We start from the raw sequence: 25,785 nt of genomic DNA on the forward strand, positions 1-25,785 counted from the left end.
AAACTCACACTGCTAACTGAACTGTGCAGCTACTACCTTTGCTGTTGAATTAATGTATCGCTGGGGTGCAACAGGAAATTAACAAACAATGAAATTCACAACTGATCCTGGAGGAACCTGTTTGGGAGAGGTCACTGTACAGAGAGAGATAAGTGAATAGTTTTAAGTGTGGCTTTGGGGCCTTGCTGAAAGTCTGCAGAAGTGAGTAGAGTGGGTTATTTCTTGATTATATGTTTTTATTGAGATATGTCTCTTAATTAAACTTAAAAATATAATCCATAAGTATTAATTTAATCTGGAGTAGTGTTTTGCAGAGGAATAAGATGATGTTATTTTCTGGGTCTGTAGATTGGAAGAAGCAAAAATAGCTATTAGTAGAGTGATGTGCTCTTCTTGTTAAATGTGGGAGTTTAGGGAGAGTTTACGTATCACTGAGGATTATATCTGCAACAAATGCTGTTGATTGTGAATCCTATCAGATCGAATGGATCAGTTGGATTGATAGTGAGAGACAATGAGGAATTTACAAGAGCAAGAAAGTGTGACCAATGGCAGTTATCGAAAGGGAGAAAAGTCACAGATACAGTCACACAGATGGGGTAATTCCAGGAAAGGTAAGTGAGATAGGCAGGTAGTGCAGGAGTCTTCTGTGTCTATTCCCATTTCAAACAAGTATGTTGTTTTGGAAAATGTAGGGGGTGATGGATTCTCAAGGGAATGTAGCATGAACAGCCAAGTTTCTGGTATCGAGACTGGCTCTAATGCAATGACGGCTGCGTCGGATTCCAAGAGATCGATTGTATTAGTGGACTTTCTAGTCCAAGGCACTGATAGATGTTTCTGTGGCAAGCAGTGAAAAATCAGAATGGTGTGTTGCCTCCCTGGTGCCAGGATCAAGGATGTCTCAGAGAGGGTGCAGAATGTTCTCAAGGGGGCGGGGGGGAGGAGAGCCCAGCAGGAGGTCATTGTACGCATTGGAACCAACAACATAGGAAGGGAAAAGGTTGAGATTCTGAAGAGAGAATATAGACAGTTAGGCAGGAATTTAAAATGGAGGTCTTCGAGAGTAGTAATATCTGGATTACTCCCAGTGCTATGAACTAGTGAGGGTAGGAATAGGAGGATAGAGCAGATTAATTAATGGCTGAGGAGCTGGTGTAAGGGAGAAGGATGCACATTTTTGGATCATTAGATCTGTGACCTGTACAAGAAGGACAGATTGGAAGGGGACTAATATACTGGCAGGGAGATTTGCTAGAGTTGCTCGGGTGGATTTAAACTAGTAAGGTGGGGGGTTGGACCCAGGGATATAGTGAGGAAAGAGGTTAATCTGAGATTGGTACAGTTGAGAAAAGAAGCGACTCAATAGTCAGGGCAGGCAGGGATAAAGCAGAAAACCAGGTAGGACTGATAAATTAATCTGCATTTATTTCAGATGAAGTCAGGGCATGGTTAAGAACATGGGGCTGGGATATCTTAGCAATTACAGAAACGTGGCTCAGGGATGGACAGAAATGGCAGCTTAATGTTCCAGGATACAAATGCTACAGGAAGGACAGAAATGGAGGCAAGAGAGGAGGGAGAGTGGCATTTTTGATAAGGGATAGCATTACAGCTGTGTTGAGGGAGGATATTCCCAGAAATACATCCAGGGAAGTTATTTGGGTTTAACTGAGAAATAAGAAAGGGATGATCACCTTATTGGGATTGTATTATAGACCCCCTAATAGTCAAAGGGAAATTGAGAAACAATTTTGAAAAGAGGTCTCAGTTATCTGTAAGAACAATAGGGTGGTTATAATAGGGGATTTTAACTTTCCAATCATAGACTGGGACTGCTACAGTGTTAAGGATTTACATGGAGAGGAATTTGTTAAGCATGTACAAGAACATTTTCTGATTCAGTATGTGAATGTACCTACTAGAGAAGGTGCAAAATCTGACCCACTCTTGGGAAATAAGTCAGGTCAGATGACTGAGGTGTCAGTGGAGGAGCATTTTGGGGCCAGCGAAATTCTATCAGTTTTAAAATAGTGATGGAAAAGGGTAGACCAAATCTAAAAGTTGAATTTCTAAATTGGGGAAAGGCCAATTTTGATGGTATTAGGCAAACTTACAAAAACTGATTTGGAGCAGCTGTTCGCAGGTAAAAGAACAGCTGGAAAATGGGAAGCCTTCAGAAAAGAGATAACCAGAGTCCAGAGACGATTATTCCTGTTAGGATGAAAGGGTGGTAGTTATAGAGAATGCTGGATGAGTAAAGAAATTGAGGGTTTGGTTAAGAAAAACAAGGAAGCATATGTCAGATATAGGCAGAACAGTATACTTAAGAGGGAAATCAACAGGGCAAAAGGGGGACATGAGAAAGTTTTGTCAAATCCGGGTAAGGGAAATCCAAAGGATTTTTACAAGGATGAACGGGTAACAAGGGAGCGAATAGGGCCCCTTAAAGATTAGCAAGGCGGCCTTTGTGTGGAGCAGCAGGAGATGGGGGAGAAACTAAACGAGTGTTTTGCATCAGTGTTTACTGTGGAAAAGGACAGTGGAGGAGGACATGCTGGATGTCTTGAAATACAGGACCTGCTCAGGTGTACCCAAGAACTTTGTGGGAAGCTAGGGAAGTGATTGCTGGGCCCCTTGCTGAGACATTTGTATTATCGATTGTCACAGGTGAGATGCCAAAAGATTGGAGGTTGGCTAATGTGATGCCACTATTTAAGAAAGATGGTAAGGATAAGTCAGGGATCTATAGACCAGTGAGCCTGACATCAGTGGTGGGCAAGGTGTTGGAGGGAATCCTGAGGGACAGGATGTACACGTATTTGGAAAGGTAAGGACTGATTAGGGATAGTCGTCAAGGCTTTGTGCCTTGGAAATCATGCTTAATTGAGTTTTTTGAAGAAGTAACAAAGAGGATTGATGAGAGCAGAGTGGTAGACATGATCTATATGGACTTCAGTAAGGCATTCAACAAGGTTCCCCATGGGAGATTGGTTAGCAAGGTTGGATCTCATGGAATACAGGGAGAACTAGCCAATTGGACACAGAATTGGCTCAAAGATAGAAAACAGAGGGTGGTGGTGAAAGGTTGTTTTTCAGACTGGAGGCCTGTGATCATTAAAGTGCCACAAGGATCGGTGCTGGGTGCACTACTTTTCGTCATTTATATCAATGATTTGGTTGTGAGCGTAAGAGGTATAGCTAGTAAGTTTGCAGATGACACCAAAATTGGAGGTGCAGTGTACTGCGAAGAAGGTTACCTCAGTTTACAACAGGATCTTGATCAGATGGGCCAATGGGCCGAGGAGTGGCAGATGGAATTTAATTTAGATAAATGCGAGGTGCTACATTTGGGAAAGCAAATCTTAGCAGGACATATACACTTAATGGTAAGGTCCTAGGGAGTGTTGCTGAACAAAGAGACCTTGGAGTGCAGATTCATAGCTCCTTGAAAGTAGAGTCGCAGATAGATAGGATGTGAATTAAGGCATTTGGTATGCTTTCCTTTATTGGTCAGAGTGTTTTGTACAGGAATTGGGAGGTCACATTGTGGCTGTACAGGACATTGGTTAGGCCACTTTTCAAATATTCTAGTCTCCTCCCTATTGGAAGGATGTTGTGAAACTTGAAAGGGTTCAGAAAAGATTTACAAGGATAGTGCCAGAGTTGGAGGATTTAAGCTGTAGGGAGTGGTTGAATAAGGTGGGACTGTTTTTCCTGGAGTGTCAGAGGCTGAGGGGTGACCTAATAGAGGTTTATAAAATCATGAGGGGCATGGATAGGGTAAATAGAGAAGGTCTTTTCCCTGGGTTGGGGGAGTCCAGAACTAGTGGGTATATGTTTAGGGTGAGAGGGGAAAGGTATAAAAGAGACCTAAGGGGCAACATTTTCATGCAGATGGTGGGCATGTGTGGAATGGGCTGCCAGAGGAAGTGGTGGAGGCGGGTACATTTGCAACATTTAAAAGGCATTTGGATGGATACATGAATAGGAAGGATTTGGAGGGATGTGGATCGAATGCTGGCAGGTGGGACTAGATTGGGTTGGGATATCTGGTCGGCATGGACGAGTTGTACTGGAGGGTCCGTTTCCGTGCTGTACATCTCTATGACTCTGCTGGGTCCAGCCAGGTCTCAGGGTATTAAGGACAGTCGCAACACTCCCAGTTATAACCTCAAATTATTTATTCTTCAATCAAATTGCCTGGGATTAGTTGAATCAGATAAAAATTGGAACCTTCCAAGTCCATATAATTCACATTGGAAAGTGAGTATGCTGATTGAGCCATTAAAGCTTCCTGTGCAGTTTCATGGTTGTGTGTAGTTGGACAACCTGATGTTGTGTTTGGTGGCTTTCTTTCAATCTTGCAGTATTTCAGGATTTTGAAACTTATACAGCCCTTTTGAATTATAAAGAAGGATGAATAATTTCTGTGCATCATCACATTTTGTGAATAAATTGCCCTAATTATTCCAGGGTAGAACAATTCATTAACTTACAGAATATGAACAGATTTTCAAAGTTTGCAGTGTTTTATTTCAGTTTCTCACCATCTCCCAGTCTTATGTTTATTACACCTAATGTGACTGGGAGACCCTGCTTGGCATGAAATCCCTGTGTGTTTAATGCCAGTGCCTCCCTGTATTTATAATGGATAAGCAAATGATGGCAGCAAGCTTATCAAATTCTGACAAAAAAACAGAGCTCACATTTATATAGCACCTTATCATGTCCTCAAGATATTTTGAAATAATTCCTATACAATGAATTTTTTTTTGTTCCAAAATCTCACTGTAATTTTTCTGTAGGTCGGCGTGACAGTCAATTGTGCATAGCAAAATTTGACAAATGCAATTGTATGTGAATAATTGGTTTAATGTTGGTTAAGGATTGTGGATTGATCAGCTCACTAAGAAAACTCTTTGCTTCTCATTAAGTAATGCAGTAGAATATTTTTATGTCCGTGTGAAATGATGAAGAAGATCAAGGTTAATACTACCAGCCTGGGGGATAGCAGACAAGCAGTCATTTAAAAGAGAACAATATACCTGCACGCTTATATCTCAACCCCTAAGCATCATTTTAAATCTGAATGTGCAAAATAGTTCCTCATGAATTTATGCATCCTGATTGCATTTGAACAGGAAATCTTCCGCAAAGGAAAAGTCATGGTCCTCCCTGATCTAAACTCCCCTCATTCCCTTCCATGAGATGCTCAAAAAAATACTCTCTGTTACTTTCCTGCAAATTGGAGGATGGCCCTGGGCTCATTCAACATTTTTACAATGGACTTTGCTCTGAGCACCTTGCTGCCTGACAGCTGAATGAAGCCTGCCCCCTTAAATTTTCCCAATCTACTGCTGCCATGGAGATATAAGAATTAATCCACTCTAGGTGAAAATCTATATCAGGGATACTGTTTAATATCCCATCCAAACCAGCATTTCACACAATGCACCACTACCTTGGCCCGTTAATGTGCTCAAGTCTTGGACTGTGATTTGAATCATTACCTTTCTGGCTCAGGGTTGGAAGTGTGATTGTATTTGTACATTAAATCTGTATCTCTCCTTTTCCAAGTATCTGTAATTACTGGCTAAATCCTTACTGGGTGCATAAGATGAGAATTACCTTTGGGGCCTCAAAAATAAATCTGCAGACAAGTCACAGATATGAAGATCACTCCTGCATTAAAACTTTACTCCATTGGATCCTTCAAACCCATTGCTAGTACAATGCTAGTCAGTCAATTAACTGTCCTTCAGGGTAACAAGTGAGAAATGAAGGCTTCTACAGGTAAAGACATTCATCACTCTCTCTGCAGTCAAGACACAAGATTGAAAGAAAGAAAGAAGTGTTTACATTGTTCTTCTCATGACAATCAAAATGTTTCAAAGTGCTTTATAACCAATTAAGTACTTTGGGAGTGTAGTTATTGTTTAATGCAGGAAATGTAATGGTCAACTTTGCACACAGCAAACTCTTAAAAACGGCAATGTGATAATGATCAGTGAATTTATTTTGTTTGATGTGGAGGTGCCAGTGTTGGACTGGGGTGGTCAAAGTTAAAAATCATACATTAGGTTATACTCCAACAGGTTTGTTTGGAAGCACTAGCTTTCAGAGCACTGCTCCTTCATCAGGTAGCTGTGGAACAGGATCATAACACACAGAATGCTATAAATTCCACAGCTACCTAATGAAGGAGCAGTGCCCTGAAAGCTAGTGCTTCCAAATAAAACTGTTGGACTATAACCTGGTGTTGTGTGATTTTTAACTTTGTTTTTTTGATATTAATGGAGGGATTAATATAGGACATGACACCAAGGATAATTCTCCTGGTCTTCAAAATAGTGCCATGGGATGTTTTACATTTACTCCAGAAGATAGATGGGGCTTTACTTAATATCTCAATCAAAAGACAGAAATTTATAAGAAATTTATTTTGAAATATAAATACGTACATACACAACATGTACCTAAGAGAGTCACATGTTCCTTAAATTTGATGTTTTAGACAGGATATTCTATATAATTACATTCATTGTTGGTGCATGACGAAAAGGGTATTTCTGATTTATGAAAGCTATCTAAATTAACACAATTTAAATAAACACTCTGTCAGCTTATTGCACATTGGACTAGATTGGAACTGACAGCCAGTTAATTCTAAAATAATATTGCAATCCTGACAAAATCTATGACTAAAAATGAGAGCAATGTTTGAAACTCATAGGGTCAGTAAGTCATATAGCATGGAAGAGGCCCTTCGGCCCATCATGTCTGAATCAATCTATCCACATTAATCTCACTTTCCAGCACTTGGCCAATAGCATTGAATGTAATGACATTGGATGAGTATGCTCATCTGAATACTTTTTAAAGGTTGTGAGGTTTCCTGTCTCTATTACCCTCCCAGGCAGTGCATTGCAGACACCCAAAACACTCTCATTTTTCCTCAAATCCCCTCTAAACCTCCAGCCCTTCACCATAAAATTATGTCTCCTCATTAATGACCCTTCAACTAAGGAGAACATCCATCCTGTCCATGCCCCGATAGCTTTATACACCTCAACCAACTTTGAAGGGAATCTCTCAAGATAAGTGGTCCTTTAAGATTTTAGTAGCACCCTACATAATGACCCTTCAGGTCTCAGAGTGACAGGCCTGCAGCAGGAAAGCAACTTAATTAGCTGGTGGACTCTGCCATCTTCCAAGAATTAAGTTCTGAACAAGAAGGTTGATGTGTGACCTTCCTATCACATCACCTACTGAGGGCTTTAAATAGCAATTAATGATTATTTAAGGATCATGTGAGAACCTTTTCCTGCCTGGGCTGGAATTATGTCTGGTCCAGACAGTACAAATAAGAGATAGCCCACTTGACTAGTGAAGCATTGTGGGTAGTTTACTAGTTGCAGGATAAAGTCCCTTGACCTGCACTAAATTGGGAATGATGAAGGGACTGGATACTATGCAGATAGTATCACTGACAGCCAACCACCAACCCCCCTGACACACACATACCTATGAATTTACTGACCACCCCCATTTGCCTGTTATCCCCAACCCCCGAAACCCAGCCCCATAAAACATGTTGTTCTTCCTGCAGCAGTCATGATCTTCACCCGCGCCCCCACCCCACCCCCCCCCCCCCCAACTCCCCACCATGAAGCTGCCAAGGCTGACAGCTGAGAGCCTCTGATTGGCTGGTAGCTCTCGCTGACTGGACATTCTATCCTGGGGACATGATTTTACAGAACAGCCCATTGTTAGCCTCTAAGCTGCCTGATTGCAAGAAGATATGATGGGCCTTCATGTGAAGAGTCAGCTCAGGTGTCCTACCACCTTTGGAATAAGCGAGCAAGATACCTGATGACTCTGCCTTTTAACATTATATCTTTGTTTCAGTGAAAAATTGTGCACAACAATTTATCTGATGGTGATGAAATTTATCCTCAGCATGTTAGCACATTAAAGTATGTTATAGCGACTGTTCTTGAGGCCAAACCAAAGGGTCAAGAGGCTCCAAAAAAACAATGAGTTATTCAATGCTTTAAAACTGAAAAATCCATTAATATGCAGAGTCCACGCTCTCACCTTTAATGTGATAAGCTCCATTCTCAAACACGAGGTGAAAGACATCATAAACTGACCGATTGGCATCAAGTGTGCTGGAGCTTTTGTGGTGACAGACAAATCCATGGTCTCCTCTTAGTACTAGGATGGGCCTATTAATGAGCCTCAATGTAAACTCTTCGTCTTCCCCTAAAGCAACATCAAGAAAGAAATATCACCTTAATTTTGACTCAGTTCTCAGCTTCAGTTGTGATGAAATGCAATCATCATTCTGGGGACATTTTCCTGCCCTTTGTCTTTTCATCCTGAATCAATTTCGGCATTACAACAAGAATGCAAAAGGAAATCAAATTGTGCTGTTTATGTTAACAAATGCATTACCAATCATTTCAAATTTCTCAGTTTCGTATATCAGCAAAGTTGTTAATCTGAAGTCGTCTCATGTCTTTATTAAACTATCAGGCAAGAAATTCATATGCAGGCACAAACATTTGTCACTGATTGCTTGAATTGGTCTCACAAGCTAACAATGTTCAATTATGATGTGATCTATATGGACTTCAGTAAGGCATTCGACAAGGTTCCCCATGGGAGACTGATTAGCAAGGTTAGATCTCATGGAATACAGAGAGAACTAGCCATTTGGATACAGAACTGGCTCAAAGGTAGAAGACAGAGGGTGGTGGTGGAGGGTTGTTTTTCAGACTGGAGGCCTGTGACCAGTGGAATGCCACAAGGATCAGTGCTGGGTCCTCTACTTTTTGATATTTACATAAATGATTTGGATGCGGGCATAAGAGGTACAGTTAGTAAGTTTGCAGATGACACCAAAATTGGAGGTGTATTGGACAGTGAAGAGGGTTACCTCAGATTACAACAGGATCTTGACCAGATGGGCCAATGGGCTGAGAAGTGGCAGATGGAGTTTAATTCAGATAAATGCGAGGTGCTGCATTTTGGGAAAGTAAAGCTTAGCAGGACTTATACACCTAATGGTAAGGTCCTAGGGAGTGTTAATGAACACTTGGAGTGCAGGTTCATAGCTCCGTGAAAGTGGAGTCGCAGGTAGATAGGCTAGTGAAGAAGGCGTTTGGTATACTTTCCTTTATTGGTCAGAGTATTGAGTACAGGAGTTGGGAGGTCATGTTGCGGCTGTACAGGACATTGGTTCGGCCACTGTTGGAATATTGCATGCAATTCTGGTCTCCTTCCTATCGGAACGATGTTGTGAAACTTGAAAGGGTTCAGGAAAGATTTACAAGAATGTTGCCAAGATTGGAGGATCTGAGCTACAAGGAGAGTCTGAATAGGCTGAGACTGTTTTCCCTGGAGCATCGGAGGCTGAGGGGTGACCTTATAGAGGTTTACAAAATGATGAGGGGCATGGATAGGATAAATAGACAAAGTCTTTTCCGTGGGGTTGGGAAGTCCATAACTAGAGGGCATAGGTTTAGGGTTAGAGGGGAAAGATATAAAAGAGACCTCGGGACAACTTTTTCACGCAGACGGTGGTATGTATATCGGATGAGCTGCCAGAGGATGTGGTGGAGGCTGGTACAATTGCAACATTTAAGAGGCATTTGGATGGGTATATGAATAGGAAGGGTTTGGAGGGATATGGGTTGGGTGCTGGCAAGTGGGGCTAGATTGGGTTGGGATATCTGGTCGGCACAGTTGGGTTGGACTGAAGGGTCTGTTTCCATGCTGTACATCTCTATGACTCTATGAAGTTTAGAACGGTCTTTTAACAATCAAAATTCCTCTGTATGTATTTTTATAGTTCCCTGCAATTAAATCTCAAATGAAGTTTAAATTGTACATATTTAATGTAAGTTATTTGTATATTAATTTACAAAACCTATTATTGCTATCCCTTGTTTCTTGATAAACAATTCTATTGTTAAAGTATAAGTCACATTCTAAAACATTCAAGTTATTGAGTTTCTAATCTTCATACTTTGAAACACATGTTAGAGGTGATGATTTTGAAACTTAATTAAGAGCAATCACGTGTGAAACCTAGTAGCAATATGATTGTTATATGAATATTGTTGTAGGTTAGATGTGGTCAACATATCTTGCGCATCACCCAAAAAACAATTTCTTCTGGAATTTCAGATTGTGAATGATAACTTGGTTCTAATAATAAGGGATGAACTAAGTGGGTTTAAATTGGATTTGGAATTCTTATTGTAGCACCTCATTAAATGTTTTCCCCTGAAATTGCACTGTTAGTGCCCAATATGTTTGCATTTTCATGAATTCCTGGCCTATCATTTGAATGAGGAAATGACCTGTTCAAGTCTTAACTGAAATAACTGTCACCAAGTCAACCTCTATTTACATGCGCGTAGCACTTGACACTGATCCAGCTTCCTCAGAGCCAGCTCTCGGAATGAACAGATCCTCTGACATGCGTGTTTATATCTGTCAGTCAAGATTCCCTGACCTACCAGGTTAACAGCCCCAATCAGGGAACTCATATTCTGTGAGGTCCAACTGGCTGAACTTGTTACAATCACAACATCCTTCCTCCTCCTCTAAGTCTGGGGATGTAGGCCTATTCTTTCTCTTGTGGCCTTTTCTGGGGTGTTTCACAGTGTAAATGGTTCCTCCGACTCAGCCTCAGATACAGACCATATGTACCAAACCATAGCCCGCCTCTTGCGATCACGAGAAGAGTCAACTCAGGTGTCTTACGACCTTTGGAATAAACGAGTAAAGCACCTGACGAGTGGTAACTGAACCAGCTACTTTTCAAATGAGACTGGAACTTAATATGTAAAAGTTCCCTGGTATAGGTTCTCAGTCTAGCTGAGGTCTTATGTAATTTTAAGGGTTGGAGTCCATAGCGAATTTTGTTAAAGACTGGTTCTGCAGTCACTGATACCATGCTGGTATCAACCTCCATTAGAAGCAGGTGACCATTTAACCAGATGTTTGTTTCAATTGGTTCTGATCTGGATGTTGCTAAGCAATTTCACTGTTCCTAACCAGCTGTAGGTGGACCTTCCAGGGTATGCATTCTTCTGGATGGTGGCCAAGGAGTTCTCTTAATCAATTCAGGGCAACTGGGACTCTTCCGCTGTCTTTGTTCACGTACCAGCAGCAACTACAATGGCTGTCAGGTGCAGATCCTGAAGAAAATGTTAACCATCTGGCTGAGGTTTAGCTTTGTTTTGGGGTTTTGCTGTGGGCTAACCGATAGTTCCTCTGTTCAGGATATGTGCTGAGTGAGGCTATGCAATTCGCTTCACTCAAATAGTGTTCCCCAAGCTCAGTCGAAAAGGTGAGGGTGTCCACTTCCGTTGGAATACCTTGTAAATTATATACTCCACTTGCTGCATTTTCCAATGACAAAGCCAGATGCTGTGCTCACTTGATATTCAGTTGGGCTTCAGCTAGTAGGTGCTTTTGCATAGATACAGCATTTATCCCACATACCAAACGGTCTCTCTGCATCTCACTAAGGGTTAAACCAAAGTCACATTCCTCTGCCAGCCAACTTAACCTCATCAAAAATCCCAACATGGATTCCCTTGGTTCCTGAGCTGCCAAGTAAAACCAATAGCATCTCAGAATTAGAGGAGGCTTGGGGTCATAATATTTTTAACTAAATCCATCAACTGTTGAAAGGTTTTAGCATCTGGTGCCTCAGGATGTGTTAGGCTCCTAATAATCGAAAAAGCTGTCGGCCCACAAGCTGTCAGGAGAATTACTCATTGCTTTTCATCTGCTGCAATGTTATTTACATAGGAAAAATAACGCATTCTTTCCATATCCTGGACCAGTCTTCGATGGCAGGATTGAAGGTCAAGCTTCCCAAATAATGGCTTGATGCCAGAAATGCTTAAAAGCGAATTTCTTCAGGAATATATTATTTTCTTTCATTGCCACTGAAATAATTCCACAGAGGCCGGTAGCCGATCACCAAATCACTCTGTATTTAAATATGCATAATGCTTGACACTGGTCTAGTTTACTCAGAGTCTGCTCTCAGAATTCCTGTTTTTATCTGTCAAATAGCGCACCCTGATTGGGGCTGTTAACCTGGTCCAATCAGGGAACTCATATTCTATGAGGTCTACCTGGCTGGCCTTGTTACAATCACTAAAATAATTTTGTTGCATAAAACCCTTTAATGTGAATAGTTTAATCCCAATAGGCATGACTAAGAATTATTTGGCATTGGTACATGGTAGTTACTGAAAATAACACAATTAAACCCATCCATCTGCAGCTCAGCTTTTTAAAGTTTCTTTCAATCTGGATTAACTCACCAACTGAATCACTCACTGATGCAAGATGCCCATTTTTCTTTGTACAAATATATTTGCCATTGTTAGCCTTGATTGCTATTCTTCGTCCACGCCATTCAATTTCAAACATACAGTTGGCATCTCTGCATTAGAAAGAGGAAAATAATCTGTTCAGAGAATTGGTCATCTTCTCAGCCGTCATCTCTCACTGAAGCTAAAATGTACACCATTTCTGTGTACATGGATAGTATTCATTAAAGTTAAGTAAGGTGCATATTACAAACTCTACACTGTGACCAGCCCACATTATAATTATATGTAACATTACACATGTAATAACTGTAACACAATAAACATTGTGTGATTCAAGCCTGGTGAGATAGTGGAATGACACTGTGGGAATGATTTCGATGACAAGTGGGTGATAATTTGTTTACAGGGTTTGGAAACAAAATGACAAAATGCATAGTGATTATGGCAATAACATAAATGCAGTTTGGGACATAATTCATGCTTGGAGTTCATTTAGAATTTAGGTTGTTAAGTAAAATAGGCATTACCTGCCTGTTCTATATCTCTCTGATTTTTATTATCACTGATTAACAATTATTACTTCCATTCCTGTTCTGAATTTGTGAAAGGTGTTGTACAAAGGAAATATTTTATTTTACTGATTGGCTCTCTTTCTTCCACTCCTATATCATTAGTAACTTTAATTTACACCTCCAGCAATTAGGATTGACTTCTCCAATTAGCTCTTTCCAGGCCTCACTTCATGTTCCCTTTGCAAATCCATAGATACACCAGAATTCCATTGCTCATGTTCTCTACTGTGTAGACTACTGCATGTTATGTGTCCATTCTTTCTTCAGCTCCACTGGTGGTCAGTAATCCTGTAAACCTCATTCTGAATATCTTTGATCAAAGCGACGCTCCTTTAACAATATGATTCTGCTTGGAACTTGCCTCCTCTGACTCTACATAACCGTTTGCCCACTTATGGAGGTTGATGGTAGAATCACTACTGCACTGCCCTCTTGAATCATTTCACTCAAACACCAGAGAATGCGGTGGAGGCTGGTACAATTGCAACATTTAAGAGGTATTTGGATGGGTAGATGAATAGGAAGGATTTGGAGGGATATGGGTCAGGTGCTGGCAGGTGGGACTAGATTGGATTGGGATATCTGGTCGGCATGGACAGGTTGGACCCAAGAGTCTGTTTCCATGCTGTACACCTCTATGACTCTATGTTGCCATTATTTCTGACTTCAAACACCTGCCAGATGTGAAGTTCTTTGATCATTTGACAGATCGCACAAGTACACACACCAAATTGCGAGCAGAAGTAGGCCATTTAGCCTCTCAAGCTTTTAGTGAGCTCTTGTTGTTAGGGGGTTTGGGTGAGTGGGTGCGCTAAAAGGAACAAAATTCTCAGTGCATCAGAGAGCTGACTCCATCTTTCCAGCTTCCACATTTTCCTAACATAGAGCAGGAGGCTGGCACCTCATTGGCAGCAAGTGAGGGCATTTTAAATACTTTAGTCAAGGTGGGAGGCTCTGATTTAACCTGCTTTGCAGCCTTGACAGGTTTTGCAGGCCTTGTGAAACCCAGCGGCTGAAGCAAGGCATGAAGTTGCAACTTTGTGGGCCATGAGAAACAGGAGTCACCTCTTCCTGCTCCTCAAGCTCTTCTCTGTCTGATTACCCATCCCTCCCCAGGGCTGGGGATTGGCCAGTCCCACAGACCAGATTTCCCCATTGGGAACACAGAGTCATAGAATCATACAGCACAGGAACAGACCCTTTGGGCCAATTGACCATATGCTACCTGCTTGTGCTTGGTCTATGACCCTCCAAACCTTTCTTATTCATGTACTTATCTAAATATCTTTTAAACTTTGTGACTGTATGCACATCTGCCACTTCCTCTGGAAGTTCATTCCACGTATGAACCACTCTCTTGAGTAAAAGTGTTGCCATCATGCCCTTTTTAAATCTTTCTCCTCTCACTTTAAAAATAATCTTGAAATTCCCTAGGGAAAAGACACCTGCCATTCACTTGATCTATAATGTGCATACTTTGAAGTTAAAATTCCAATGGCAAAACTCCATAGCATTTATGCTGGTTTCTCAGTTACGCAATCTATCCCAAGAAGTATTCCAGCTGGGGTTTCGATGCTCCTGGCAAGGCTTTGAGAGTTAATATTTGGGATGGTGTGTCAATGGCTGGTTCAAATGTAGAGGTGGACACTGTCAATGGGTTTTGTGATCTAACTGAGCAATACAATAGTGACCAGTCTAAGTTTATAATACTTTACACTATAACAAAAAATGTATTTTGAATGACTTGCATTTCAGAAGCAGTGCATTGGATTCCTCCATGATTCACCAATGTCCAGAAATGCCCTGTATGTGCACGTAAGATGCATTTTTTAGTTTCTGTGTTTATTTCCATTTGATAAGTTTCCTGATCTGTTTCTTCATCCTGATTGGCTGAGATATTGATACCTGACCAGAAAGAAAAATACAATGTGATTAAAATAATGATCTGGTTAGAAATTTCCGACAGCTGACATGTGAAAAAACTGGTTCATCTTTTTCCTGGACATTTGCTTGGTCACAACCATTTAGTGTTGTGGGATCGTAACTAACAAAAGGTGATTACAGCAGATACATTTAAGAATACACTTTATGAGAGAAAGGAATTGACGCATATCTTGGAAGAACCAGAAAAAATATAAGGTGCACTTGTACCATGAACAGTGGCATGCTATAAAAATCAATGTAAAAGGTTAAATAATTGATTTGTTAAACAATTTTATTCGCATTCTTCAGAGCAACATTATCAGTGATTGGTTTGAAAATATCAAATCTAGCTTGGGAGGTATAAATGTATACTTTCTCTCTTTTTGTATCCTTCACTGACTTCTCAAAGCCTGTCCTCCGTCTACTGTATAAGGCAGGTATCTAATGGAATACTCCCCACTTGCCTGGATGGGTGCAGCTCCAACACCACTCAAGAAGCTTTATACCATCCAGGCCTTTATTGGCACCATATCAACAAGCATCCACTTCCTCCACCACCAACGCTCAGCGTATACCACCTCCAAGATGCACAATAGAAGTTCACCAAAGATCTTTAGAAAGCATCCTCCAAACCCATGACCGCTTCCATTTAGAAGGACAAGGGCATCAGATAGAGAGGAAACATTACCACCTGCAAGTTCCTCTCCAAGCCACTCACCATCCTGATTTGGAAATATTGAATCAAAGAATCCCTACAGTCTGGAAGCAGCCATTGAGTCCATACTGAGCCTCTGAAGAGCATCCCAACCAGACCCACCCACTGCCCCCCACCCCCAATCCTATACCCGTATTTCCCATGGCTAATGAACCTGATATGCACATCCTTGGATACTATGGACAATTTAACATGGCCAAACCATCTAACCTGCACATTTTTGGACTGTGGGAGAAAACCCATACAGACATGGGGAGAATGTGCAAAATCCTCACAGACAATTGCCCAAGATGGAATTGAACCTGGGTCCCTGATGCTGTGAGGCAGCAGTGCTAGCCACTGAGCCACCATACAACCGTATATCGCTGTTGCTGGGTCAAAATCCTGGAATTCCTTCACTAAGGGCATTGTGTGGCAACCTACAGCACGTGGCCAACAGCTCACCACCACGGGCAACTATGGATGGACAATAAACGTTGGTCAGCCAGAGACAGTCACATCCTATGATTGAATAAATGAAATAAAATTCTACATGGCAAACCAGTCATTCAGCCAACTGAGCTAAACAAGCCTCCAAGCTGAAGTTACACACTCTCTGGTACAGCCTAATTAATCAATCAGGGAAATAGAAAGTGTGAATCTTTCTTCAAATAAATGATTTTTTGAAAAAGAAACACAGGAGGAGGAGAAATTAATCTTGAACGTTAACATAAAGTGAAGAGTTTCAATGTCAGCTGCTCATCACATTCTACTTCTGGGATTTAGATGCTTTAACTTCACCAGAACTGAATGGTGATGGGAATGTATAAGAGGTGAGCCCTTGTATCTAACTCCAGGCTCAGTGGTGGCACCCTTACCTCTGAAGTTTGTAGATGTGTAATCCACTCCATAGAAAATAATCTAAAGGAAATCATCGCTACTGCAGGAATGGCTGATGCACTAGCAGTGCTATCTTTGTGCTATACATGGTCAAAGTAAAGTTCTGTCAGGCAAGTGTTAAACATCCTATTCAAAGAAGAGCAGAAGCATTTTCCTGGTCAACATCAGAAAGTAGTTTCTCTGCTCATCCCATTCTCATTTGTGGGACCTTCTCATGTACAGATTGACTGTGCCATGCCCCAGTCTCTGCCTGATGGTCACCTCATTCCCTTTGTGCATTGTATACCACTCCCCTGCCTCAAGGGAGATCAAAAGGAACATTTCAGAATGCTGTTGAAACAATGCCACTCTCTGAAACCAAACCAAAGGGTATTATCAAACTGAATGGATTATTCAAAGGCGGAAATTCTGGCTATTTCAAATTCTCAAGATGTTAAACCTACAGCCAGAATATGTACTCAATGTAACCAGTCCCTTATTTGGAAAAGGACTTTGAAATTGTCAAAGGTCACTTGATGAGACAGCTATGTTTTCAGTCTGCGTTTGAAAGGAAAATTCCCAGATCCATGACCTCAATTTGGGAAAGACTGCTCAGCATTTTGGTTTGGAATTTACCTGTGAGGGCAAACCTGGAAAAGTGTGCAGTTCTACAGATATGAGCATATATCAGGCCAGCATCCATTCATCAGCACAGTATGGAAAGATTAATACTACAGTAATAAAACCAAAACAGCCCTCCAGTCCACATCCATCTGTCACCTTCTCCCGTGCAGTCCCTTTGCCTTATGCATGTCATTCATGACATCTCATGTCCCAATCCCCTATACCCACAATTCCCTCCTACCCTACATGCAAGCTTATGCTCCAATACATGTCTTCCATGTTCTCCAAACCTCCAATCCAATCCATGCTCCCAGTCCATCCCCATCTCTATCTCCATTAATAACTCCATGCTACCTTAGTGCCAACATGCCAAATCATAGTCCCCATCTGCCAACCCTTACCCTTCCCTTCCTCCCTCCATGCAGCTTATCCAGTACCCCACCCTTGTACCCACCAAGGGAAAACCTCGGGAACCTGCTAACAGAATATACTGTGCCCATTACTCTTGTCACAATTTTAAAAAGTACATCCACATTGACAAAAACAATGAAATCCCTTGAACACCCTTCAATTAATGCCATCTTCAAGTTCATGTCAACAGACAAATGGAAAAAGCTTTCTTCAAAATCTCTTGATATTTTGAAAGCCAAAACCTAGCAGAGCTAAATCACTTGACAGGTTTGATTTTTTTTTGATAATTTGACATTTCTCTGACAACTTCAACAGTTCTGTGGCAGTTGGACAGTCCCAAGGGCATATATACTTTCTGGGCACATTCAAGTATATTTCTAAAAATCCCAAAGGGTACCTGATACAACCCCCACCGCCCACCAAAGATGTTCCAGTGTTATATCAAAAGGGGTATCATAATTCTCCAGAGGTGTATCCTATGATCCAAACAAATTCATAAAGTGCAGAGCTGCTTTTAGCAAACACAAGGTTGCACACACTACACAGTCAAAATTCCATTTCAGTAGAGGCAGTTGATGATTTAAATGGCCTGTTGTCTCCATAAAATGCATATACATTAAAACTGAACTGACTCCACTCTCACTCTCTAACAACAGGAAATATTGTATTTGGAAGTGAGACTTCTTAAACAGTTAAACATTGAAAGTGGGAGATCCTAACACAGAGAAGTACTTCCCTTTAACCGGTCCCAGCTCGCTTGTAAACCTGGCTGCAGCTCAGCACCGCCCTCATGACCTGTCCTACCTGCCTATCTTCCTTTCCACCTATCCACTTCACCCTCCTCTCTGACTTATCACCTTCATCCCCACCCCCATTCACCCATTGTACTCTTTGTTACCTTCCCCCACCCTCCTCTCTGACCTATCACCTCCATCCCCATCCCCATTCACCCATTGTACTCTATGCTACTTACTCCCCACCCCCACGCCCCTCTCATTTATCTCTCCACTCTGCAGGCACCCTGCCTCTATTCCTGATGAAGGGCTTTTGCCCGAAATGTTGATTTTCCTGCTCCTTAGATGCTGCCTGACCTGCTGTGCTTTTCCAGCACCACTCTAATCTAGACCTTGATTTCCAGCATCTGCAGTCCTTGTTTTTATCCTGTAAAAGAGATCTAATTGCTTACTGAGAATCCTTTGCTTCAATAGATCTTCACTTCAATATTAAAATATTACCTTTACAAAGAAACTGCAGGCTTGCCCTGACAGAGAATGAGATTACTATAAGGTGAAGCTATATTTTCTCTGCCACTTTTTTCTGATTTTGTGTGCGTGACAGTGTGTGTAAGATGAGTAAGTGAATGATTGGTGATAAGTTTGTGATAATAAATAACTTTGTCTTAAAACTGACAAAAGTTTGCTGCTAGAATTATTTAATTGGTACACACACTGAGGGGAAGAAAGCACACACCTCTCTCATCATAAAACATGGTGATTACGGCAGTAAGGATCAAATAAACTCTGTTTACAACAACTGGCATATTCCCATTCATTCCAACAGTTAATATGCTTCACAAGTCATAGAATCACAGTATCATAGAATCGCTGCAGTGTGGAAGCAGGCCATTTGGCCCATTGAGTCCACACTAACCCAACCCCCACACCCACCCTATATCCCTGCATTTCCCACCCACCTAACCTACACATTCCTGAACACTATAGGCAACTAACCATTGCCAAACCACCTAAGCTGCACACCTTTGGGCTGTGGGAGGAAACTGGAACCCTTCATTGATTGTGAGCTGCTTTGTAATGCCATGAGGACATGAAAGGCATATGATTCCTAATCCATCCAGCAATCTCTTCTGGACGTAAATGTGAGGGTATTTGTAGATGATCACAGATATTTTTAAAATGAAATGCTTTGCATGGGTACATGGAGCCTAGCACTATCTATGGAACTGTAACGTAACAATGAGCCTACACCTTTGGAACTTCAGGAAAGAAACAGGGAAATTTGGAGTAGAAATCTAAAGCAATTTTTGAATCAATGAACCTCCGAGCAGAAAGCAATCTATGATGCAAAATTCTAACTCCAACCATTGCCACTGCATATTTCAGTGCAAGGTCTTATGAACATTTTTTTCTGCCCAATTCAATGGGAAAACTCTCTTTTTGCACTTTGCCTTAAATTATAGATCTTTTTAGCCAATCATACAGTGTAGAAGAGGCTCTTTGGCCCATCAGGTCTACACCGATATGTTAGAAACACTAGATCATCAACCTAATCCTAAATTACCAGCACTTGGTCCATGGCCCTGAGGGGTACTTATTGTCAGTGGAAGTATCTGCAGTCCTGTTCACAGCCATTGCTGGACCACCCTGTCCCAACATAATTGCAATAGAGAAAACATTATTTGTTGTGTATTTAAGAAGGTGGTTGAGTAAAAGGAAACTAAATTCGGTGTGTAAATCAAAAAAGAATCATTGCATTCTGATGTTATTTCTACCTGAGTGGAGAACAAATTTAGACAGAGTTTCAGTGACTTACTGTTCAAAATCATTGAAAAAAATATATAGTATATTGCATTGTGTCATATTTTTAGTAAAATGCCGTTTAAAGCACAGTATGGTGGGAATAGTAGGCCAGTGCTTATAATAGTTGCTAATAACTTGTTTGCTGTTTCCTCAGATGTTAGAAACAGAACCATGGAAAACAATGAAAGGAAACAGTCTGATAAATAGTGGATCTAGGGGAAGATTAATTGTTGTTGTTCCAATCATTCCATCACATAATTCATAAAGCACAAGTGGTAAAACCACTGACTGAAGAGCGTTGGGCCACGACTAACTGAAAATATTTAACAGCTGGTTGTTGAGATCATTATAAGGAGACTTTCTGTCGGCAATTTTACAAGTGTGTTTTGTTCTGGGCAAATCCAAGATTTCTACATGATCACTCGATTGTTTGTTTATGTTGCACCTTTCAGCTTCAGTCTCAGTCCATACTGTCTGCAGTGCAGACTTGTAGAATTGTCCCCAATATTTGATTGTAAGACACAAAGAAAACTGTGTTGTTTCAAGCCACTTATTTTATTTTAATAAGCAAGTCAGAGGACCTGTGCACTCTTTAATGTTAGATATTCTGTTGCCATGACAAAGACTGTCCTGATGCAGGATCATTGCATTTTTCTTCAATTCAGTGACAATCTCCTAATGCTGAGCAGAGATGCTGCTGGGAATTCACTCTACCTCTTTAGTAAGGCATAGCCCAAGAAGATTGATCAGAATCTGGATCTGGATGGTGGAGAAGGCTCACCCTGACCTTACCCTGGAGGGGCAATGAACTTGGAAAAATTCAACATGATCACTCTTTCCTGATGAAGGGCTTAGGCCGAAACATGGACTCTCCTCCTCCTCAGATGCTACTTGACCTGCTGTGCTTTTCCTGCACCACACCTTTTGACTCTGATCTCTAGCATCTGCAGTCCTCACTTTCTTCTGATCACTCTTTGTGTTGACTGTGGCTTAGCAGGCAGCACTCTTTCAACTGAGTCAGATGGCTATGGGTTCAAGACAAACTCTAGGATCTTAGCAGAGCTTTCTAGGCTGATTCTCCAGTACAATTCTAAGGGAATGCTGCATTGTCATTTGGATGAGATGTTAAATATCTGTCCTCTCAGGTCTATGCAAAAAATTCTGTGGCAGTGTTTTGAAGAAAAGCATAGGAGTTACCTTTGGTGTCCGGGCCAGTCAACATCACAAAAAATATTAACTCATCATTTACCCATTACTATTTGTGATGTCACTTTATGACACTACAACAGTGACTACATTGCAAAATAGTCTAATTGACTGTGAGGTACCTTGGGTCATTTGTTGTCTGTAAAAGCCACTATTACATGTAAGTCTTTCTTTTCTCAATTTGAGATCTGACAGAATTATAAGTAAATCCAGTATTTTTTCTTCCCCTGTTAATTTGCTTGGTAAATTATTCCAACAATGTGTATATTTGTAAATATTTGCCTTCAGTTAATTACTAAGTGCTTGACATTTAAATGATCAGAAATACCCCTTGAGCATGTGTAGAGTAATAAACAGAGTATTTTATCCACTGATGTTTGAATTTATTACAATGATTAAGGTTGGTTTTGATAGATACAACAGTCTTTTCTCTTTGGCCAATCTTTTAAGGGTTAAACAGAGATGATGTAAATAGTTAATGAGGTAGAGGGTTGTTAATCCTTACATTAATACTATGAGCAGGAAGTTGTCTCATTTATTCTACATTGCGTGCCAATGCTTGTAAGCCCATTACCTTCAGACAGAATCTGATGTGCAGTGCAAAATTATAATCATCTTCGTCATGGGAATAGATTATCTACTTTCTAATAGAAGGCGCAATGGAAATAGTTGGCCTATAAATCAGCGTATTGCTGGAAAGCCTTTTAGACTGGAAATCTCCTGAATGGTCATAGGTTAGCTAATCTGAAAACTAATTTCTCCATATGCCACACCTCAGGAAAATCCAGCAAACACTTACAATGAAAATAGAACATAAATGTTACACAGCCAAAATTACAGTCAATGCAATGCACACCAAATGAAAGAATGTTTGCTGGAAAAATACTTGATAATCTACAGGTGAATAGGTCGAAGATGCATGTCATCAAGTAGTGATTTTGTGGGAGGGAAGATGGCTGATTGTATGGGCAATGGGGAGCACTGGGGTGCTAAGTGTATTTTAATGGATGAGGAAGGCATCATAACTCATGTATGACAAGTAGCTTGCTGAAAAATTTGTTTGTTGATGTAAAACAAAATGAAGAATATAACTGCTGTTCAAGGTACTCTGATTCAGGGAAATAATCCCTGAGCAATTAGGGCTGGACATAAGCTACCTACAGTGATTAGCTTGATCTGCTCCCCATCTTCTCCTCCCACCCTGAACTAAATACTGGCTTTATTCCGGTGGCAAGTCTGGTTGAGTGTCGACAGAAGTCATCGTCTATGTGGTTGGCGGATCTGCCTGTGTTCAAACTTACAAATTCAGCAATTTGCAACTGCAGTTCCAAGCCCTTTAAACAGAATAACCTTGACCATTCAACAACAGCTTTCTGTTTTTGTTTCAAAAATCATAATACTGTAGCTACTTTTGTAACTTGTGGTTAATGATAAGAACTAAACTAAATGAAAAGAGTAATGTATTGTTTCACCCAAACTGACACATTGTCAAATTCTACGTGTGCAGCTTTGGATCAACAATTTGTAACTTGGCTAGGTGGCAAGAATGTTCATCTGTGTTGTGCAGGCTAGCAAGAGTTGTTTTCCTTCCACAGAGGTTTTCATTTTAACATCTTTCTTTAAAAAGCTTCTTTTTGTTGTTGGGAGTTGCCAAGTCCACAGCAGTCAGCTAAGAACCCTACAAATTGGCTGGTTACCAGATCTGCTCATCCCCGTACAATGTCTGTGAAGATAACTAAAGCAGATATTAGGGCCTTCATTTGCAAATACAGACTAGGTGGCTACCAGAAGCATTTGAAAATTGTCTTGACTCAACTTCAGTTCAATTGTCCTGAGTTTGGGGCCCATCACATTGTTTTGAATCCAGTAAAGTCAGCTCCATTTCCTCCTACAGTTTGTCATCTACATGGGCTTCTAATGGGCATTTGCTAAAATTCTGTTTAAGAGATTATTAGCGATGTGAAGTCAGAGTTAACCTTGTGATATGACTGTAATTGGTTTAGCGATATGGGACAGGAGTAGGGATAAAAGCATTATATGCTGATTGGTGTAAAATGACAAGTGGTGTTTCCTAAGACCTGTATTAGGGCCTCAGAGTTTGATCATATATGAATACCTTAATCAGATGAAGGAATAGAGAGTTATTTATTCAATTTTGAAGATGATACTAGATGAGGAGGCATTGTATCGATGATGCTGGAGGTTACAAAGGTTATACATTAAGTGACATAAAACAACTACACCAGATACAGTTCTGTGTAAGGGTCATTCACTTTGATCCGAGAAAGACAATTGGATGTAGTTTTCCAATGGTGGAAGCCCAAGAGCAGAGGAATTTGGGTGACAATGTGTACACTTGAGTGAAACCAAAAGGTAATCAAAAAGGTCTTTATTTCAAGGAAGTGATGTTTCAATCATACTGAACTGGGTTATGCTGTTTAATTATTGGCACTGAATCTTTAGGAATACATATTAACTTCACAGGGGGCATAATGCAAAGTTAGCAGTTACGCCAATGTTTAAAAGATTAAATTAAGAGGGAAGATTGCAAAAATGTAGTTTGTACAATTACATTTTGTACATTTTTACAATTGTAAAAACATTGAAGATGATCTCATCAAGGTGCTTAAAATTATAAAAGGATAGAAAAGAGTAAATACAGAGAAATGATTTCCTTTGCTGGGGAATCAGGAAGAAAGGGCTTGGTCCTAAAATTAGTGCTAGGCAATGCAAAAGATAGGAAATCAGGTCACATGTCTCACAACAGGCAGTAAAAATATGGAACACTTCTCATTAAAAAAACCTATGGATGCTGGATTAATTGTAATGTTTAAGACAACTGATAAGAGTTTTGTGAGAAAAAGGCAAAGACTGTGCAGCAAAGGCAACAAGATGGAATTGAGGTACAAATCAGCCAAGATCTATCTGAATTGCAGATCAGACTAAGGGGCTGAATGGCCTGTATCTGTGAATGAAAATGTCCAGTCCCTGTGACTGTAGGATTTTCTGGATATAAGAAAGCTTTGGGAATAGGTTTTCATCAAACAGTTATACTGATAAATAATTCAACATTCGGAGATCCCCAAAGATTCTGAGGTGTATGATGTAAAAAATTCCTCTTGTTCAGAGGTTCTTCCAGCCAAGTGTTACAATACTTCCTCAGTGTAATTGTTAGATGATTCTTGTTGAGAAGGGTTTAATCATATTAACAGGGAAAGCCATTTGTTTTTGTCATGCTTCAATATCCTATGGATATAATTTTGCAATTCTTAAAGGAAAATTGAATCCACATTCTAACACACTACATTACAGATCAACATGAGGCTCTACTATATATCTACTTAAAAACAATTTTTTTCTCTGTGGTGTTCTAACATGGGCATTAACAGGTTAAAATATTGGAGAGAACAAGCTTGAATGAGCATACTGAACATTTGTACAATGAACATCACTGACAGTAATTTGTACTGTATTATCTGCTTTCTTCAAAAAGTAAAGGAAATGAAATTTTAAACTTGTTTTTATTATCTGTGGAGATTAGATATTGCCATCCTATGGAGAAGAAGCAAGTGATGAAGCTCTCCAACTATCACACGGTAGCACATGTGAATATTATTGTTTCCTTCAAACCTGTTCTCTGCACATCAGACCAAGGCTCGAGCATTAGCCAGGAGCAGTGTGATGAATTACAGTGCGTGACAAGAGGAGGAGGGTGCTGCAAAGTCAAGCAGTGGTTTTTAAAGGAGCAAAAACAAACCATTCTATAAATTTCTAAAGAGCAATTCTCTTTTAATCATCGGTTTTTGTAATTTAATTGGCACAGACCTAAATGCTATCAGACAGAATGTGGAAGATCAGCAACACAGAGTACCATTTACTTAAAAAAAGCACTCAGTGACATTGGACTGCAAAAATCCATGTTCTCAAAAGACTGTAGGTGATCACAAAATGGTTTAGCATTCATCATCATCCACTGTGACTCAGTGGGTATTGTTCCCTCTATGAAGCATTAAGTTATGGGCTTAAATCCCAGTTCAGATCTTGAACAATGAAGTCAAGAATGACATTCTAGTGCAATTCAGAAAGTGTGCTACACTGTTGGAGGTACTAACTTTTCAGGAGAAGTCAAACTGAGACACCAGGTAAATGTAAGTGATTCGACAACTCTATTTCGAAGCAGGGGAGTTTTCCCAAAGCCCTGACCAAAATTTATCTCTGAAATAACATCATACAAAAAGAAAAGTGGTAATTATTACATTGCTGTTTGTAGGAACTTGCAATCAGCTGCTGCATTCCTTACATTACAACAGGGACTGCACTTCAGAACAGTTCTTCAATTATTTTGAAAAAAACATTGCAACATCTGGTAGTTGTAAAAGGTACTATATAAATGTAAGTCTTCCTTTTATTATTTTTCTTCCGTGAACCAGAATGCTCGTCTCTGTAGAAATCACTAATTTGTTCCACCAGTGTCCATTGGGACAAATGAACCCATTCTGCCTCAACCATGGCTCCTAATCTCTGACTTAGTTTGTAAATAAACTAATATTGAAAAGTTCATGAGGGAC

At 40.4% G+C, this 25,785-nt stretch overlaps 1 protein-coding gene across 1 annotated transcript in view; it reads right to left on the reverse strand.

The window, feature by feature from the left end:
* The window catches only part of fscn2b (fascin actin-bundling protein 2b, retinal), a 44,221-nt gene that overhangs the window by 1,145 nt on the left and 17,291 nt on the right, over nt 1-25,785 (reverse strand). Inside the window, exons 2-4 of the mRNA XM_060844510.1 lie at nt 14,692-14,848; nt 12,360-12,481; nt 8,101-8,268 (exon numbers count right to left, since the gene is read on the reverse strand). Of these exons, the coding sequence (XP_060700493.1) occupies nt 8,101-8,268; nt 12,360-12,481; nt 14,692-14,848 (447 nt within the window). The remainder of the gene's footprint in view (nt 1-8,100; nt 8,269-12,359; nt 12,482-14,691; nt 14,849-25,785) is intronic.

Source organism: Hemiscyllium ocellatum, chromosome 25 (genome assembly GCF_020745735.1).
Source record: "Hemiscyllium ocellatum isolate sHemOce1 chromosome 25, sHemOce1.pat.X.cur, whole genome shotgun sequence".
In the NCBI taxonomy this organism is placed as follows: Eukaryota; Metazoa; Chordata; class Chondrichthyes; order Orectolobiformes; family Hemiscylliidae; genus Hemiscyllium; species Hemiscyllium ocellatum.